General features: G+C 45.2%; 3 protein-coding genes across 8 annotated transcripts; 2 read left to right on the top strand and 1 right to left on the bottom strand.

The window, feature by feature from the left end:
• The first annotated feature begins 15 nt into the window (after window positions 1-15).
• trip6 (thyroid hormone receptor interactor 6) lies at window positions 16-10,638 on the top strand. 5 transcript variants are annotated; one of them, XM_031585378.2, is made up of 12 exons: window positions 16-89; window positions 255-474; window positions 1,048-1,103; window positions 2,577-2,793; window positions 3,433-3,581; window positions 4,069-4,173; window positions 4,710-5,360; window positions 5,585-5,675; window positions 6,373-6,542; window positions 7,045-7,223; window positions 7,678-7,798; window positions 8,066-10,638. In XM_031585378.2, exons 4-12 carry the CDS (start codon window positions 2,586-2,588, stop codon window positions 8,195-8,197), a joined length of 1,806 nt encoding a protein of 601 aa, XP_031441238.1. In that variant the 5' UTR covers window positions 16-89; window positions 255-474; window positions 1,048-1,103; window positions 2,577-2,585; the 3' UTR covers window positions 8,198-10,638. The 5 variants fall into 5 exon arrangements, with proteins under 5 accessions (XP_031441238.1, XP_012690915.1, XP_012690914.1 ...); XM_012835461.3 differs by lacking the exon at window positions 16-89 and having other exon boundaries at window positions 114-474; XM_012835460.3 differs by lacking the exons at window positions 16-89; window positions 255-474 and adding an exon at window positions 518-629.
• A 216-nt stretch (window positions 10,639-10,854) lies between these two features.
• On the bottom strand, window positions 10,855-15,254 carry sst5 (somatostatin 5). Its single transcript, XM_031585388.2, has 2 exons — window positions 12,282-15,254; window positions 10,855-11,592 (listed from the first exon to the last, which is right to left on the bottom strand). The coding sequence occupies exons 1-2, from the start codon at window positions 12,423-12,425 to the stop codon at window positions 11,404-11,406; spliced, it is 333 nt and encodes a 110-aa protein (XP_031441248.1). The 5' UTR covers window positions 12,426-15,254; the 3' UTR covers window positions 10,855-11,403.
• Window positions 15,255-15,455: 201 nt separating this feature from the next.
• Window positions 15,456-19,098, top strand: LOC105907180 (zinc finger protein 397-like). Of its 2 annotated transcripts, none has more exons than XM_012835464.3 (3): window positions 15,456-16,335; window positions 16,426-16,749; window positions 16,969-19,098. In XM_012835464.3, exons 1-3 carry the CDS (start codon window positions 15,735-15,737, stop codon window positions 17,613-17,615), a joined length of 1,572 nt encoding a protein of 523 aa, XP_012690918.1. In that variant the 5' UTR covers window positions 15,456-15,734; the 3' UTR covers window positions 17,616-19,098. The 2 variants fall into 2 exon arrangements, with proteins under 2 accessions (XP_012690918.1, XP_012690917.1); XM_012835463.3 differs by having other exon boundaries at window positions 16,966-19,098.
• Window position 19,099: the final 1 nt, after the last annotated feature.

Below are 19,099 nucleotides of genomic sequence, written 5' to 3'. Positions count from 1 at the left end.
CAATACTTTAATGAGATATAGCAGATGAGACGGCAGTTTGTAAACTGACGTCAGAACACGGTGACTCAAGGAATGCCGATGATTATAATGTATTTCTTTTTTTAAAGATCATTGACAATTTCTGTAGGCTATGTATGTTTATTTACAAGAGTTGTGTATTCTGAATGAAATGTAAGCCTACCGCAAATAATAGCCCCTATACCTTTATGATATCTGTTGCCTATTGAGAGTGTTGTGCTTTAAATCCAAAACAGATGAGGGTATAGGCCGCTGGATTAGATCACCCATGGCGATGAAGGTTTTTTTTCTGGATGGAAAGGCACCATCTGTCAACCCAATGTGGGACAGACAGCGTCGGGCCCGACTGAAATGTGCTTACCGCAACCACTTCAGCGAGGCGACGACTCTACGTCACACGTTTGGAATGCTGTGACGAGTTCATGGGGCCTGTGACTAAACGGATCCTCAGCAAAAGTAGGTTAAAGAAATCAATCTTTTGGAGATCAAGTAGCATATTTCAAAGTTTCATTTAGCATAGTCTGAATTAAACAGATGGTTAAAATGACCGAGTGAACGATTTCGCTTGTTGTTTGTGTGCAACAAGTGTAACCTAGCCTACGCAGTATAAGGTGATCATTTGCATTAATTTAACGAATGGAGTTGCATTGCTAGCATGAACAAATAAACAAGTAGGCTTAACAAGCATTATAGACTTAGTTTTGGTTGAATGCTAGTAGATACAGGATCAATAGGGTAAGGGACATCGTGCCTAATTCAGCTACCTGGTTTAATGCTGACGATTTGTACAGAAATGGCTTACAATGTAACGGTTGCCTGAATGAGTGGTTATTTGTAACGTCGACTACGCTGTGGCTGCTGTTGCAATCTCAGCGTGTGGTCGTTTGTGCTCAAGCTAGCTGACTCCACGTTCTGATAGGCTATTTTGCCAGGTTGGATAAGCGGTGTTTCACTGGAGAGCTCCATAACATTCTGCTACAGTTATCTTAGCATTGCATCATGAATGTTTATGCCCTTTTTCATTCGCAGATGAGGGTGAAGACCAGGCGACTGTAGACTTTGGAAAGTCTCCCGGATTTTAAGAGGTAAGGCTACGGAAACTCGTTACGGCTTCATTGTTCGTCTAAATGCTTTACACCGGTCTTGCATTGAGGTTTTCAGAGGGATCCTTGATGTTATGACTTGTAATAAGGCTACAGAAAATGTAACGGTTCGTGTCAACGTAGCATGTCAGTCCTCAACATTCAGTCGTACAATTGACCTCGTTCAGCAGAAAACATTCAGCGGGGTTCGCAGTGTAGCCTAGCATACTACAACTACTATGCAATAAAACTTTTCATAGGCTTGGCAACTTCATCGTCGAACGATATAGTCTAGATTTGTTTGGATGTTTTCCTGGCCCTCAGACCTCGGGTTTGAGTTTGCTGTCAACCGGAAATAGGCTCAAATTATCCCACCGGTGTGCAAAGTGGAACTTCATTAATAGCTTCACATTCATGAAACACAAATAGTTTTAACAACTGTGGCTTATTTTACGCCTAGACCCGCATTATTTTAATCTTGTTGGAATCTCACGTAAGATGACGTTTTTCTGTAACGTAGGCCTACGTTTAACAAATACCTAAATTAATTTATTTTCATGCATGATTAATGTAGCCCCCCTCATACTAAATGCTATTCGTTTTTCTGTGAGGGGCCATGCGTAGGGGGCAGTCATACTGTCAGTCCTTATATTCTTCATTGCATTGTGTGGTATTCCAGTTGCCCCAGCAAAAACATCCATTATTCATTACGCAACATTTCCTATCATTTTTCTGTGCTTGTTTGTTGTGAAGTTGAAGCTTCTGGAACAATAGCCATTGTACCAATGGTAGCCCAGCGGTGACCGAGGAACCCAGCAAGTGTCTTGCACCTGTGGGAATAGTGTGTGTGTGTGGCAGAGAGAGGGAGAGAGAGAGAGAGAGAGAGAGAGTACAGGCACACATCTCACTTAGTGGCTTTTTGTCCAAGTGCCACTGGAATTCCCCTCTTGTATGGGACTGACTCCCTTTTCCTGCTTTGAAACTGGGAGGCTATTGTTAAAGTGGTTTCAAAACGTCACCATAGGAAATGCAGAGTGGGAGCATCTCCGGGGTTGCCTTGGTTACCTATTACATAAACACACGCATACCTCACGACCGCTTCCTTGAGACTGTAACGGACAGTGCAAAGTCTCATTTTGCCAGAAAATCATGCAGCATGGGTCTATCACAGAGCCACCAGGTAAGCAAAGGCAGTGGGTGTGGACAACAACAGATCACACTGTAATTGCCAAACCTCTGCTTCTCCGCAGACAGTTACCGGTAGAGAGCGTGTCTAAGCTGGCTATGGTTTTATTCCCACATTTGTCATCCAAGGGCTACAGCCCCTTGATATACGAGTGAGATCATTTGTTATTTTCATAGAGACTCACAGGTGGTTCTTGGACTAATGTCAATGTCATGCTACAGTCTTTGGTCTGTGGAGCTACCTGGTGTCTTTGCATGAGAATGATGTCCTCTCTCGTCCATCATCCACAGAGTTCCGTTATGTCCGGCCCCACCTGGCTGCCTCCAAGAACCCTAGGTAGCCCAGAGAGAGCCGCGCCCCCCATGTCACACGGCGGACCGTCCTTTTACAGGGCCCAGAAGAAGGTCTTGGCCGACCCGAGGCCCAAGTACGGCGCCTACGAGCAGAATGGGGGCTCAGGGGGAGGTGGAGGGGGGCCCACCAGGTACATCGCCACTGGACCAACAGGTGGGAATTAGTCAGCTAAATAAAGGTTATTGGATGTTTAGCCCTGTCCGTGATGTTAGCAAGTCTAACAGTAAGTGTCTCTGTGTGATTAGGTATAGTGTGTGTTTAGGTTAGATTCTTCCGCATTCTTCCCTCTTCTTGATCCTGTGATCAATATGTTTGAATATTGATTGTCATTATTATACAAATGGCAGTAGTAGCTACACACGGATGGTTTGTGGTATTCATTGCATGTACACCCAGGGTGTGAGGATGGCAAGGACTAGGCACCCAGTCCCAGTTATATAAAACGGCCGCATCTATTTTCTCTCCTCCTGGCAGTAAATTTGAGGAGTCTGGTTACATTACAGTAACAGTAACTCATTTACATTCCAACAGTGTGACTATAGCTGACCCTCATGGTGTTGTGTTGTCTGTCTATATCAGGTTGGTATGGACACCAGAGTAAACAGCTGAGGTCATATTTGAATGTTTGCCAGAGTCCTTGAAATGTCATTCACTTGACAAAAGTATTTATGTTATTTGTGTGTGTGTGTGTGTCTGTGTCTGTGTCTGTGTCTGTGTCTGTGTCTGTGTCTGTGTGTGTGTGTGTGTGTGTGTGTGTGTGTGTGTGTGTGTGTGTGTGTGGTGATTTTTCAGGTGGCATCATGCAGCACTCTGAAGACCCAGGCTCTGCTGCCTTTCACCCAATGTCTCCTAATTCCGGGGACCACTACTATCCCCCTTCCCATGGGCCCAAAGACGAGCGACCCCCCTGGAACCCTCACATGGCAGCCTATGACCATCAGGTGGGTCAGGGATGTCAAATATCCTTTCAAATGATTCTCATGGTTCTTCTAAATATATCCGCTGTAGTCATGCAGCCAGCAACATTGGAATTGGAATGTCCAGATGCTATGCATGGGGTCGTTTCATCATTACTTTGAGGTTATGGGAGTAGTGATAAGCTGGAAATATTAGTCATCATCCAACACCAGCTGTCTGGTAGCTGGCTTTGGGTGTGGAGTGAGAACTGAACTGTGAAATGATGGCAATCGTTGCTGCAAATTAATTGCAGGAATTATGTTTTTATACTTTGACGGGTACATTTTCTTTCGTTGTTGTAATGATCCTTTGGGCAGCTTCTGTTTGTAGATCTCTACATTTTGTACACTGAAGATGCATTTGGAATGTGAAATACTAGTCATCCTCATAACATGTTTATTTTTTTCAGCTCTGTCCTTCTAATTTGTCTTCCATTTGAAACGGAGTGGTAATGTGTGCATTGTTTTCCAGGTTCGAGGGCCAGAGAAGCACCACTCCAACATAGACGCTGAAATAGACTCTCTGACCTGCATGCTAGCCGATTTGGACAGCCACCCACACAGCACAAGCACACAGGTCTTTATCACCGCCGCCACCACCACAGATTGTGCATGAAAAAAAGCGTTTCAGTAGTGTTTAAATAGTTTTTACTTGGATTTGGAATATATATTAATAGGTTTAGGTGTTCTGGGTTATAAAAGTTTATTGATTCTCTTGGGGAAGAGCAGCATACAACCGTTTGAAGAGGCATCTTATTTTTTACAGACAGCCACAATGAGTTGAGGAGTACAGATGAGGTTCTGACCTCATCTTTAGGCCACTAATCATATTTCCTCCAGTGTCTCATTCAGCAACTGTAGCTCAGTCACCTGAAAACGGATCTTAATACATCTTAACTACATCAATGGAAAGTGGTGCAAAAGCCTCCCGCACTTAATAGATTAAGGTCACACACACACCGAGGTCACTGTCAATATCCTGTTAATGCGTTGAACTACTCTTGAACTACTTTCACTCTGTCACTCATGGCTCAGATGTTACTGAGGTGAAGAAGAAAAACTAGTTCGGCTGTTCTTGTCAGCCGGCTGATTTCTCTCCTTTCCCCCCTACAGCTTTATGATAATGTGCCTTACAACAAGCACCTCTCAGGGGATCGCTACAAGCCCTCAGGCCCATCAGGGGCTCACCCACCGGGCCGTCCGTCCATGGGCTACCCCCCTCACCCCCAGAGCCAGTACCACCCATCGCCCCCGTACGCCGGTGATCACCAGACCTCTCCATACAACTCCCAGCTGGACTACTCCTATCCATCCCACTCATCCTCCTCCTCCTCCTCTTCAGCCACTCACCACAAGCCCTACCCCCAGCCAGTGCCTGCGTCCTACACCACCGCCTCCACACCGACTGGCCCCCGCTTCAGCGTCCAGGTCAAAACCGCCCAGCCGGTCACCACCTACTCCCAGACGGGCAGACAGGCGGAGCAGGCCTACACCCCGCCGCGCCAGCACACCTCCCGGCCCCCTGCCCAAGAGCGGCCGCCTTACCAGGACCACCTGGTGCACAACCAGGCCCAGTCACCACAGCAGCAGGGCTGGTACTCTATGCCGCCTGCCTCTGCCCAGGAAATGCACGGAGAGGGTGGGTACGCCAAGGGAGGGCCAGGAGGGCCGCTGGGAGTCCGAGCCAGCCAGGGCCCCCAGCCGCCCAACAGGGGTCCGGACGCCTCAGGGACCGTGCAGAGTGCAGCCTATCATCCTAGTAAGGTGAGGGGTCCACAGAGAACCTTACCATTTCACACCCTGTGGTGAGAAACTACCAGGGCTACCAGGATCTTTTAGCAAAGGTTTAAGACTGGATTTATGTGCCTTGGAGGAAGTGTGTTTTCTGATGTGTTGATAAGTGCTTCCTTTTAAGGAGTCCTCAGAAAGCCTCCTAATTTAGCTGATCGTTTTTGCAAACCACCTGATGTGAGTTTCGTTGTGTTTAGGGGGCTGTGCCAAGGCCTGAAGAAGAGCTGGAGCGGCTCACCAAGAAGCTGGTTCATGATATGAACCACCCCCCTACCGAGGAGTACTTTGGTACGTTCTGATTAAGTCAAATGCCGCCCTCTTGGGGTCAATCCTTGGCAGACACGTCCTAAGAACCGTCTAGGCAAGTGATTGCTATAAGATGTTCAGTAATTTGTGTGCCGTAAACATGGACTTTAATCCAGGAGTTAGTCGAACTTCCATGAGATCACATCCTCTGTTGGCGAAAAATAGATCAGATTAGTGGACCTGATCTGTGACACAGGTTAGACATGAGGTTCTGACCTCATCTTTAGGCCACTTATCCTTCCATTTCATCCAGTGTCTCATTCAGTCACCTGAAAACGGATCTTAATGCAGACAGGCATCAATGGAAAGTGGTGCAAAAGCCTCCTGCAATTAATAGATTAAGGTCACACACCGAGGTCACTGTCAAAGTCCTGTTAATGCGTTGAACTACTCTTGAACTCTAGTGCCAAACTAGTGACAATATTGTGGCATCTGAGCACATTAATCTATTTTTTCGAAAATGAAATCACCTCTTTAGATCAGGTAAATGTACAAAATGTTTATGATTTAATTGATCCACAAATTTCACGTGTGTGTGTGTACAACCGAGCGTACCAATGAGAGATATGCTGTAGTAGCAATGAGGGTGAAGAGGGGAAAAAAACCTTTAGGAAAAGTTTGGTAAGTTTACGGGAATCGGCAGGAGCCCTGGCTAAGATTTGATGGTTGTTTTCGGCAGGCCGTTGTGCACGGTGTGGCGACAACGTCCTTGGAGACGGGAGTGGGTGCATCGCCATGGAGCAGGTGTTCCACGTGGAGTGTTTCACCTGCATCACCTGCCACGCCCGCCTGCGAGGCCAGCCCTTCTACGCACTGGACAAGAAGAGCTACTGCGAGAGCTGTTACATAGTCAGTGGACTCTCTCTCTCTCTCTGTGTCTCTCTCTGTGTCTCTCTCTCTCTCTCTCTCTCTCTCTCTCTCTCTCTCTCTCTCTCTCTCTGTGTCTCTCTCTCTCTCTCTCTCTCTCTCTCTCTCTCTCTGTGTCTCTCTCTCTCTCTCTCTCTCTCTCTCTCTCTCCTGTGTTCTATTCTTAGTTTCTCTCATGTCTCCTCACTTTCTTCTCACAGTGGCTTGTCTCCTTCAGCAACCTCCTCCTGTTATCTTTATCATTCTCCTCTCACCTCTCGTTGATCTTTTAAGCCTTACACTGTTTTCCATAAGGAACAATTTACCCAGTACTAACCCTTCACTGCTGGTTTGTATTTATTGTCTTGTTTTGTTGTTGTTGCTGTGGTGGTTGTTGTTGTTTTTGTATCCATCGTTTTGCTGCATGTATTGACTTGTCATCTCTCTCTCTCTCTCTCTCTCTCTCTCTCTCTCTCTCTCTCTCCCTCCCCATCTCTCCTCTCAGAGCACCCTCGAGCGCTGCTCCAAGTGTTCCAACCCCATCCTGGACCGGATCCTGCGGGCCATGGGCAAGGCCTACCACCCGCGCTGCTTCACCTGCGTGGTGTGCAACTGCTGCCTGGACGGAGTGCCCTTCACCGTGGACGCCTCCTCCCAGATCCACTGCATCGACGACTTCCACAGGTAGCGACAGCTAGTGCTGCAGAACTACAGGGGCTCACACCGATGCTAATGCTACGGCTTTGCCAAAAAAAAAAAAAAAAACGCGCTATTTCAGGGGCTTCTCTCCAGCTTGTGTGGGGGGGGGAGGAGGAGAAGGCAGTAAGATAAACCTAAGCTGTTTGTATTTTTGTCCCTGGTGGTGGGGGTTTAGGGGATTATGAGCTTTGCTTTTCGGCTTACAAATAAATTCGCCATTATTTGGTCAAAAAAACGTTTCAGGTATTATCATTTGCAGAGATGAACTGGAAGGTATCCTCTTATGGAATATGGGGCCTGTGTGACACTCTGACCTGTGTGCTAGTCAAGCCAGATGTCCATCTCCTGCTGTGCCTGGATGACAGGATGTGTTTGCATTAGTGTGCGTGTAGTTCCGCAGCTCGTTTTACTGATGGTACTGTTACTTCCTGTGTCACAGGAAGTTCGCCCCGCGTTGCTCAGTGTGTGTGCAGCCAATCATGCCCGAGCCGGGACAGGAGGAGACGGTCAGGATAGTTGCCCTGGACCGGAGTTTTCATGTCAACTGTTACAAGTGTGAGGTGAGATTCTCTGCTATTACTCAAAAAAAGGTTCTTAGAAGTGACTGAAAGTTATCCTTCTCATTCCTGGTGAATGTATGAGTGCCTGTTGGTATGAAACTGTTTTTCACATTAATATAATTATGAAAGAGGATATCTGTCATAACACATAAAAATGTTTAGTACCAGTTTCCTTTGGCAGTCCCTGATCACATCTTCTGGTCCCCTTTTTCAAGTTTTGCAAACGTGGGCTTTTTGAAATGTCTTTGCTCCTCTCTCCTTTCGTAGGAATGTGGTCTGCTCCTGTCGTCGGAGGGGGAGGGGCGAGGCTGCTACCCCCTGGACGGGCACATCCTCTGTAAGAGCTGCAGCGCCCGCCGCATCCAGGACCTCTCCGCCAAAATCTCCACTGACTGCTGAGCTGCCAGGCCCACTGCCCACTGCCCTCCCCTGCTTAGCTGTGCCCAGCCTCCCTGTGGCCCGTCTGCCCTCTGCCACCACTGCCCGACTAAACAAACGTCCGAAGCTGTAGACACCGGCTGCTGCGTGTGTCCGTCTGTCTGTCTGTCTGTCTGTCTCTCTGTGTGTGTGTGTGTGTCTGTCTCTGTGTGTGTGTGTCTGTCTGTCTCTCTCTGTGTGTGTGTGTGTGTACGGTATGAGTGTGTGATGAGTGAAAGTGATTTGAAATGTACTGTTCAGAATTTCGCCTCAAAATCTTAACACTATAACGTTGACTCCTTTTGTAAGGTTGTGTGATTGTTGTGTAAAACCTCCATTGCTGAGTTTAGTCAAGTGCAGGTAAACGGGGAGAACTTGGAGCTGATACTTGGGTTAGTACCTAGTCCTGTTCTCTCACCTCACCATGCTCATGTTAGTGCTGTCCTATGCCCCTGAGCTGCTGGCAGCAGGGGTAACAAGCCCCCCTCCCCCCTCCAAACACACACACACACACACACACACACTCACACACACACACACACACACACACACACACACACACACACACACACACACAACCCTCTAAAAACAAACACTCACCTTTTGCTGTAGATCAAAAGCTCTGCTTTCTGAGAATGGTGCATCCATACAGTAGTGGAAACAATCTCCTCTCCGCAAGCTTGAATGACTAAACTTGTTGTTGTTTTTTCTACGTTGCCGCAGTACAGTTACCAGTTTGTATCTATCTAATGTATTGTGATGGAGGGTAGTGGTGTGCTTAGGGTGGAAGAATGCCTGTGAGGCCGAAGGACTGAAGTTGACATTTTGTATTCCGTAGTGCAGTGTACAGTAGCGAAGAGGTATTGGTATCTCCTTACCACAGGGATAATGTTGGTTACCATGGTGACCGAGTAAAAAAAAAAAAAAAGGTCTCAACTAAGAGAAGGTGAGAAGGCTTTTGATGAAGTCAGACTTGCTGTGAACTAAATGATTTATGAGTTGGTAGGTGAGGTGTTCTGACAGATACATGGTGATGGTGATTGAGTGTAACTACAAAGATTAGACGGCAACACTTTAATCACTTTAATTTAACAGAATCCTTGTTGCGCTGTAATTATACATATACATACGGTGTAACACACCACGTTGATACTCATGCACCTCAACCTTATACCCAGCCCTAGTCTTAACCTTGAGCCTAGTTTATATAAATACAAACTATCGACGTGTCAGGGTACACATAGGGCCGTTACTAGGTAACAAGGTTACTGTAGTCTTATATAAGGTGCAACTGAATCGTTAGCGTTTGGTCATGGGTAGCTACATAAGTCATGGTTTGGTTTCGAGTGGGATAGCTATTCTATTAACAGAAATGACTGTAGCCTAATGCAATAATTTTGGATGCCTTTCACACACACATGTAAAGTTCTGTGTGGAAAAAGGGCTCTTGTGATTGCTGTTTGGTCGGTGGGTTTTGGTTGTCGGCCAAAAGTTGCGCTGTTACACATGAAGATGCCGGTGTTATGAAGTGGATACCTGACACGTATAATTTATCTGTAAGAAAATAGCACAAGCCCATTTTGGCCTACAGTATCTTTTGACCGGCTGGGATTCTGTTTGCTGTGTTTAGGAATTTAGCTTAGATTTGCTAATCACAAATCTGTGTGAGACTGTGTGTATGTGTGTCATCTTTGTACATTACATAACCACTATTTGCAACTTCTAAAATGAAACCATGAAACGGATTGAAATTATGCAAAACAATTGGAACTCGTTTTATGAAATGTGAGTTTTGAAGTCTGTGCCATTTCTGTGTGTCTTTTTTGGTTTGTTTTGACATAATGCACCCCACCTTTCCAAAAGGAAAAAAAGATATCCCACTGTGCGCTCTTTATTGACCACTTTGTCTATTTTCATAATTACTGTACTCTTAAACTTAAATACCATTAAGATATCAATTTGGATTAAAGTTGCACATTCATTTTGTTAATTTATTGCATTTCACTTGAATGTCAGTCTTGTTTTCAGTCGGTGTTTCATAAGTTCAGTTAGTCCTCATTTAGGTCAATGCTTTTTTTTTTCCCCCTCAGAATATGTGTAAGACAATTTTGGTGTTTTTTCATTTTGTATTTGTCATTTCTTGTTGTCCTTGCGTTGTATTTCTGGACTAATATCTCTCGTGAATTTGCATTGTTGCCAAGTAGATAGACCATCTTACAAATGCCCACTATTGTGAATGGCAGTTGATGAACACTCCTGATTGAGCTGTAGTTGTGTGCGTATCTGCATGAGTTGTGTTGAGTGAGTGAGTGAGTGAGTGGTTGTGGGTGCTTATTTTGAACATTGTGTTTGAGACATCTGCTTTACTCTGCCATTGAATTGTAGTACATACTTCATACATAAACCCATCCATTTTCAAAGCATCTGAATACTCTCTTGTTTATTATTATTTATTATTTGTCATTCTAAAGTATTTGGAGATTTTTTACAGATCTGGCCTAAGTGAGCTGATACGTTTGCCTTACAACCACAGACTTTAAAGAGAGAATGGGAAGAGAATATGCGCGCGTGCACACACTCTCTCACACACACACACACACACACACACTCTACTACCACCACCGAGTAAAGGACCTGAGGCATATACAAACACATAGCTTTAATGAAAATATTGGTGAGAAGCATTGGTTTCCGTGGCCACAACAGTCCAAGACACAAACAAACACACAAGCACCCCCATCACTTCATTGTGCTCAGCAATACAGATCCTTTGAAATTCTGCCTCCCTTTCCTCCACTTGCACTCTGTCACTTCTCGTTATGTCAACTACGGTGTGATTCCAGTTAGGGGTGGATATATCAGTAAATGTCCTCTGGCAGATTGGAAAGGGTCAGAGACCTTCATTTACACCGACATTTGTGCCTGTCAGTTGTGCATTTTACCACCATTTACAATTGCTCAAACTCACTTTTGGTAACACTAACGTTTCCATGTATATTTACAGCATAGTCATAAAAAGTGACCGTGTGAGCAAAGAACGAAAAACATCCTACAAGACAGTGAATTTCAGTGTTTTAGTATGAATGGAGCAGCAAGCAATTTTCAGCAATTTTCACCTGAAATATACCAACAATAAATTGCTCCCCCCCCAGAACTGGATGCCTTGTAGGATAGCAGTCCCTTCTTGGCTAGCAGGATGTGAAGGTCTTCCAGTAGAAGTTCCGGCAGCCTGCTTTGCGCTCCCGTTGGGAGTTGGGGAGCTGTCGTGGCACCTGGTCCCGTCCGCCCTGCGGTCCTCGGTCCGGGAGGAGGTTATCGTCATCCCCCTCGGCCATCAGGTCCGCCAGGATCTTTAGCCGCAGCATCTCGGACACATCCTGGGGCCAGACAGGGGAGGGCAGGTGCATGTTAAATGGGTATGAAAAGTATGTAAGAGCATGGTGCAAATTTGATCATGCCGTACTACTACTACTAGTGCTATATTAGATAGTAATAATAGTAACAACAACAGCAACAACAAAAATTATGATTAAAAAAATAAGATTAGTATTGCTACTATTTTTATTTTAAGGTTTTATTTATTTATTGTTGTTGATGATAATAAAAAATAAAGTTCCATTGCTATTTTTTGAGTTAAGGTAATTGTTATTAAATTAATTAATGAAAGTATTATGAAATAATACAACCATTGTATTGCCCCAGATAAGAGGAATTCATGCTATTACTGCTGGTTTGACATACAAATTACAGGATTAATTGAAAAACGGTCTTTTCCAGCTTCATGTTCTCAAAGCTCGAGACTACCTAGGAACCCATCACATCTCTGACATCACAATCCTTATTTACAGCTCAGATACATTGTTACGTGTGAAGAATCTTTCACATTCATCCAATGTGCACACTGTTCATATCCATTCCTGTTGCTTGGATGAGATGACGGACAGCAATATAGTATAAGGACCGGCACTGAAACAATATGTTCTAAAAGGCACCATCTCCACAGCTCCCACCATCCCAGCCACCCGTCCAAGTGCTCAACTCTCCTCATCCTCATCTTCATCCTCACCTCACTGACGTTGGTGTCCTTGATGTTGCCGTTGTTTCTGAGAAACTGGTCCAGGATGTCTCTCTGTGGCGCGGCACTGATCCGACCCAGGAGCGCAGAGGTGCACAGGGACACCAATAGGAGCTGGAGTTGGGAGCAGAGCATGACTCCTGTGGCACGCTTCACTCAGCCTCTGTTGTGGAAGTCCGGAGGAGTGACAGTAGGTGTCGTGGCCCTTGAGAGTAGTTGGTGGGGGAACGCAGAGACCGGGATATATAGGTCTCCCATGGGTGAGGGTTGGGGCTTTGATTGGCTCACTGTGGACTACGTAAGACGGAGGTGGTAGATGGATGATGGGGGCTGTCTGTGTGTGTTTTGTGTGTTTGTGTCTGTGTGTGTGTGTCTGTGTGTGTGTGTGTGTGTGTGTGTGTGTGTGTGTTTGTTTGTGTGTGTGCGTGTTAAACTGAGTGAGATGCTTCTAAGGAGTTGTCACGGCTGGTGCAACAGGCTTCATAACTGCTTCTGTTGCAAGTTAAGTGACATGTTGGAATAACACATTTTGTGTCAACTGGGGCACTTGAGTTCAAGCTGTCACATGGATAAGGAGTACTGTGCATGTATTAAAGCATCTGAAACTATTTAAGACACCAGCAAGTTTACCAAACAAATCATGTATCTGGCTTAATTGGAATTAGCACTATCACCTGCTTAATCAAAACAAATGTTGGAAAAGAGGTCAATTTTTCTTGTCTGACCAGTTTGTTGTCGTCATCGGTTTTGCATTTCCTTTTGACCAAGTAAAGAGGAAAGCACCTACTATCACTTGAAACGGCACCTGATTTTTAAAGATGCCTTTTTAACTATTTTCATTTCTATTTTCATCACAAAAACATAATTCTAACCAAAATGGCTTTTAAATCCTTATCTGACTGCCATTTTGTGGCATATCTCTCTAAACTTTCATTCAAGTTTCAAAGGACTGAGTGATACATTTGTCTTTGCTTGCCATTATTCTGTCTGACATCAGGTAACCAAATGCTCGCTGTGTAGTGAGTGCATAATGAGTCATTGCCAAGTTCTTCCACCTATGAAATGAGTAACCTGGGCTTTCTGTGAACACTGAGCCTTCCCAGGGTGGTGTGAGTGTTGACGTCTGACTCAATTAGCACTAAAGGCACCTCACTTGCGATTAAGCACTGGCATTTAGCGCATCGTGCAGGCATTTTGCGCAACTCTCTCTCTCTCTCTCTCGCTTCCTCGCTCACTCCACGCACTGTGCACAGTGGCAGGCTGCTGATGACGTGAAGTGACTCAAATGTTAATTGGCTCGTCTACCCCTGAGTCTCCCAACCACTGGCACCTTTTCACATGCCCGAACGAATCACAATCTCCCATAAATCATACGCTGCGAAGTATTGTTCCAACTCTATTGAGCCCGACAATCACTTTCTATACAATCACTGGTTCAACACAGTGCTCAGTAGTACCGTTCTTGATGGCCTGCTTGAACACAGCGTCCCACTGTGATGCTAAGGGTGAGGAGATTGACATAAAAGCGGTGACCGATATTACTGATGTCCCAAGTCAACTGGAAAACATAACTCCGTGTAGAAAGGGTTGGTCTGTGGGAGGGTGGGGGACACGGGTGACAAGGTGACCTTTCTCTCCTGCTAACCATCTCCAGCCACCTGCAGGGCGGCGAACATCTCACTGTGATTACTCAGACCCACACGCCACCTCAGGCACTCATTAACATTTCCAGAGGAGGGGCAGGCAGGTTGACCCTGCTGGCACCATGCTGGGCACCTAAATACATTGGGTCTTTCAATCGCTCCTATCAGCACCATTCACTGTCTCCCAGGCCTTAATAAAGGATGACTCATCAAAAAGGTCACTCCTTTTATAGAGCCTCATCATAGCTTCTGACAGGTGTGGAAGGATCAGGCATGAGGGGAGTTTGATGAATGTTTGCGGAAGTCTAGGAGATCTCCGGGATGATATGTGTGTTTGTTTTGTGTTGTGATTCCGCTGGTGTTCGTGATTTATGAAGTCAAAACAGTGACTGCTGTGAAAACAACAGTAATAATGGTTTCGTGAAAGTCTTGTGTTGTGGGAGTTATATGCGTAAGATGAGGAAGTTGTCAAAGTTTTTTAACACGAATAACCATCTGACAACAAATCCTTGACCCTGAATGGTATGCACACACAGCAACGTGCATGCACCAAATATAATCTTGTGAGCAGCCCACAAGATTGCATTTGACGTGCTCTAAAACATTATGAAATCTGGATAATATAACCAGACAGAGAGACCTGCTAATATCAAACTACATACCGTATCAAATAGTGTGAACGTTTAGTCATCAATGTCAACTTGTTGCCTTGCACTCTGGAAGAAATCCAGATCGCACCAAACTGCAAATTTGCAAGTTGTCCCTATAATGGCTCCCTATAGTAGGCTTGGATATTGTTGTTGTATTGTATTGCTAACTAATTAAGCTCATGTTTAACAGCCTAAAAAAGAGTCCCCAAAGTTACCGCCTCTTCTATCACTCACACTTTTATCCAGCATTGCTTCAGGGAAGAACATGACCAATTATGATAATGAAAAGATTTCGACAGTGAAAAAGAGGTGTCAAGTAATTTCACTACTACGTCACACGTTCGTAGCCTTGATTCATTTTTCACGAATCTCCACTTGCCATGTTGTTACCCGAAATTCTATCATAGACTTTGCAAGAATACAGCTAGCCACAAGGAGACGCCAATATCCTCATATTTTGACATGATTACACTGATTTTTTGTTGAGTGTTATCAGAGCAGTTTATTATATGTCAGGATTTATAATATATTCCAATATAATATACCATTTAGTGTTACCATTTTTATAATTTCATCTGTGAAGAGGCGTAGCCCTACAATACGGGCATGTTGAAACACCAGAGAAGTTAATTAATACACGTCTACTGGTGTTTTTCAACAAGATTTCATAAAAAGCTCTACAATTGTTTTACAATGTATACATACCTTTAATGTGATAAGAAAATCTTAAACAAAATCAACAGTGATTAAACTAAATTAACAGCGGATAAAGCCACTACTTGGAACCGGAAAACGGAAGTAGTCAGACTCCGTCTCTGTAAACAAACCATGGTGGACACGTTCATGCATTCACCAAGCTAATTTACTCAGTTTTCTGTTTGGTCCGTGTCTTTTGCGTTAGTGTATAGGTTTTACTGATTAAAGTATCGCTATTATCCTAAAAGATATCGGCTTGGTAAGAACCAGGAGATGGCTTCCTGACTATAATGTGTCCACTACTTATTAACTCAGTAACAATATCGCTGAAGGCATCGTAACAGATAGGCCTAACGGTACCCGTACCATTTTGTGTGTTGTCAGAGAAATTCAGAATCAGTAGGCTATTCTATACGTTCCCTGTTACGATAGCCTGTAAAACGATTTTTGTTAAGATGAAACCGCGCTTTAAAACTACAATAGGGAGCAAAAGAGACCGTGAAACCATGGCTGCCCAGCGTTCATCGACGTTGTCCGTGAGCAGTGAGATTTCCATGTCTTTCCAGGATGAACTGGCTTCCACAATACACGGCGCTTTTGAAGTGGCCGTGGAGATAGCTGTGCGAGAGGTCACTAAACTAGTGGGTCAAGCCTTGGGGGATGTTCGCGATCAAATGCACGAAGCGCTGCGAGAGAACAAGTCTCTGAAATTGCGTCTGGAATCAGCCGAAAAAGAATTGGACTCATCGCGTTTGTGCGCAGCAGGAGATGGTGAAGTCCAGTTATCTGTCAGTCATTCGGTTCAACCAGATAGCCCGCACTGTAACGATAGGCTTAAAACTGAAAAACGCGACAAAGATGTTGAGGATCAAGCTAAGACCTCTCTAAATGTCTCTGTGAAGAAAACGTGTGATTATTTAATTGTTGAGGCCGAGGCTAGTTGTGAACGCCTCGATGGTACTTTCAGTGAGATTTGTGAGGACGGCAGAGTGTGCTCACAAACCTTGAACCCGACACAATCAGAGGACTTGGTCCCTACATCAAGCATGGGAAAAGGTAAGAATGGAATTTTATAATTTGTCCTCAAAATTGCAATGGATGTTTACTTGTGAGGTCAACCGTTTCTTTTTCTCTCACACATAACAGATGTCAAGCAAACTTCATCGGCCCCTTGCTTACAGAATGAGAGGAGGGTAGATCACAATGATATATCTGATCCACAAGAGGAGGCTGCCCCCTCATATGAGCCCACAGTGGAAGTTCAGGTGAAGGAGGAGAAACCAGATTTGGGCCGTGCTTCTGGCTCTATCTCGGAGTCTGACTCCCAGCTAGGTTTTGACGATGTGGGTGAAGGTCCAAATGGCTTCACGTTGGCCCAGTCTAAGATGTTGGAGGACTGGAGACCAGACCCCCTGGACCTGCCTGGGTGCGATGCTAGTGCACTCAGCCAAGACGGCAGCCATGCCCTGGGTAAGAGTACTGAAATATAAATGCAGCCATGATCCAATGAGTGTGCAAGATAGCAGTTAATGTCCATTTTCTAGTCTTTAGCCTTAATGCCTGTGATGTTTTCTTGATTCTATATGTTTGATTTGGTGTGAATATGCATTTACAGACATAAATACAGCCCCAAATATCATTGGTTGTGTGTGTTAGCAATGTCATTCACTGCAGTTGTGTCCTCAGCAGCCCACCCTATGGCAGTGACAATGCTGGCCGCAGAGATGAGTTCGTCGGGGGGCAGTCTGCCTGTGTTCCCCCCTCCTCTCCCCAGCTTGTACCAGCCCAATGACGCTGCTCCCCTGCCCCACCCAGACCCCCAGAACTACAGCGTCCCCGTCAGGCCCAACCTTCCCGTTCTACCCCCTTCCTACAAGCAGCACGTGTGCAAGATCTGTGGCCGGCCTTTCCAGCGCCCCAGCGACCTGCGCCGGCACCAGAGCCAGCACCACCGCTCCAAACCGGCCAACAGCACCGCGCCGCGGTCCGGCGGCCGCCCGGCGAAGCAGCAGAAGTTCCCGCCGGGCCACAGCCCGTTCCACTGCAGCGACTGCGGCCGGGACTTCAACCGCATGGAGAACCTGAAGACGCATCTGCGCATCCACACGGGCGAGCGGCCCTACACGTGCTCGGCGTGCGGCGTGCGCTTCCGCCACTCGGGGGCGCTCACGCGCCACTTCCGCATCCACACGGGCGAGAAGCCCTATGTGTGCAGCCAGTGTGGCATGTCCTTCAGGAACAGCGGCGGGCTGCGCTTTCACCAGAGGTTGCACAACCGACAGACACAGGCTGTGATGGGACAGGCCGTGGGAATTTTAGGTGAACATCAGCTCTAGGCCTTCAGTAACTTGGCCACAGGTGATCAGTGTATTGAGTTGGAGTGAGTAGTGAACTGCTTCACAGTGAAGTAGAGAAGAACAGATGTGTGAGTTTTTGACCCAAGGTTTAGACAGATACTGTCCAGATCCTGGTAGGTGACCAAACTTATACAAAGTTAAAACGGGTGGATGGTGCCATCTGCATTCAGAAAGTCCAAACAATTGTGGTTTATTTAAAAAAAAAAAAATGAAGTGTATGATTTTATTTCTTCTTCCAAACAAGCCTTTGGTGAGATCCTGTAACTTTTAAAGAGCTCTCAAAGGGAGAAAATTGCTCTCTTTGAAAGGTTCTTCTCAGGAACTATAATAAGGAGTCCAGAAGGGTCTTAGATTGCCACCATTAGAATGATGAGTAACCAAGTGCACTGAGAGAAAAAGATGGTGGGAGATGTAAGCTAGGCAGGGAAAAGTCATGTCACGCTAGTCAATGCTTGTCATGCCTAGCAGTATGCACACTAATAAAAACAGTATATGAACAAGTCTCTTATATCCATGCAGTGGATACATGCAGAGTTGGGGGGGGGGTGAACAACACATTTTTTGTAATCTTTTTTTGCTCACACTGAAATAAATACAAACAGCAGACCTCTACATTTTGAATGGTGCTTAAAAACCATACGTAGGCTTATCACAGATGTGCCTGTCAGCTAACCTTGAATATTGCTAAGTGGCGTATCTAAGCCATCAGCCCTCTGCAGTGAACTGAGCTAGTGCAGAAAGACATGAACTCATGTAATGAAACTATAGGAAATGTATTTGGACAGAAAATCCTCAATATCTTTGACCCTTGAACTTGCTTGAACATGATGGTTACTAACTGAATGTTGTCGCTTAAAAATACTCAATATATGACAATTTTACCAGTTTTACCAGTAAATCCCTAAATGACTTGAGGCTACATATAAGCAGATGGTAGAGGAGGAAGAGGTTGTGCTTAACTTGGCCATGGTGGAGTCACTGAAGAGGGGGAAGAATGGCCTTTTGTCACAATAAATCCCACGAGACACAAGAGCCGCCAGAACCCTTTTCACTCTGAATGTCTTGATCAGGAGACCTGGGGAGTATTTCACAAAGCAGTGGAAGCGGTAAGACTTCACACCTCTTCTTCCTGCCAAGTCTCGACCCCCAGAGCACATGAGTTTTACTCGCAAATATCCGAATTACTCTCGCTCTCAGAACACTAGGTGGCTCTTACCTCCATGTTCACTGAGGTTTGCGCTGAGATGGCCTTGCATCATACAGCAAAATCCCCAGGGTCTTTGGTTGGGAGTCAAGTTTTTATTTATTTTTTTTTATTTTTTTTGGTAAATGATCTAAACTTCAGGTTGAATTTTGTGACATGCTAACTGTGCTACTATTGTTTTTGTATTCCCTTGAAACACAATAATAACTGGGATTTTCCGAACATTAGGAATATAATAAAGTCTTAACCTGACTGCCAG

Source organism: Clupea harengus, chromosome 18 (genome assembly GCF_900700415.2).
Source record: "Clupea harengus chromosome 18, Ch_v2.0.2, whole genome shotgun sequence".
NCBI lineage: Eukaryota > Metazoa > Chordata > Actinopteri > Clupeiformes > Clupeidae > Clupea > Clupea harengus.
Note: the sequence above shows the minus strand (reverse complement) of the source record. Positions and strands in the feature narration are given on the sequence as shown.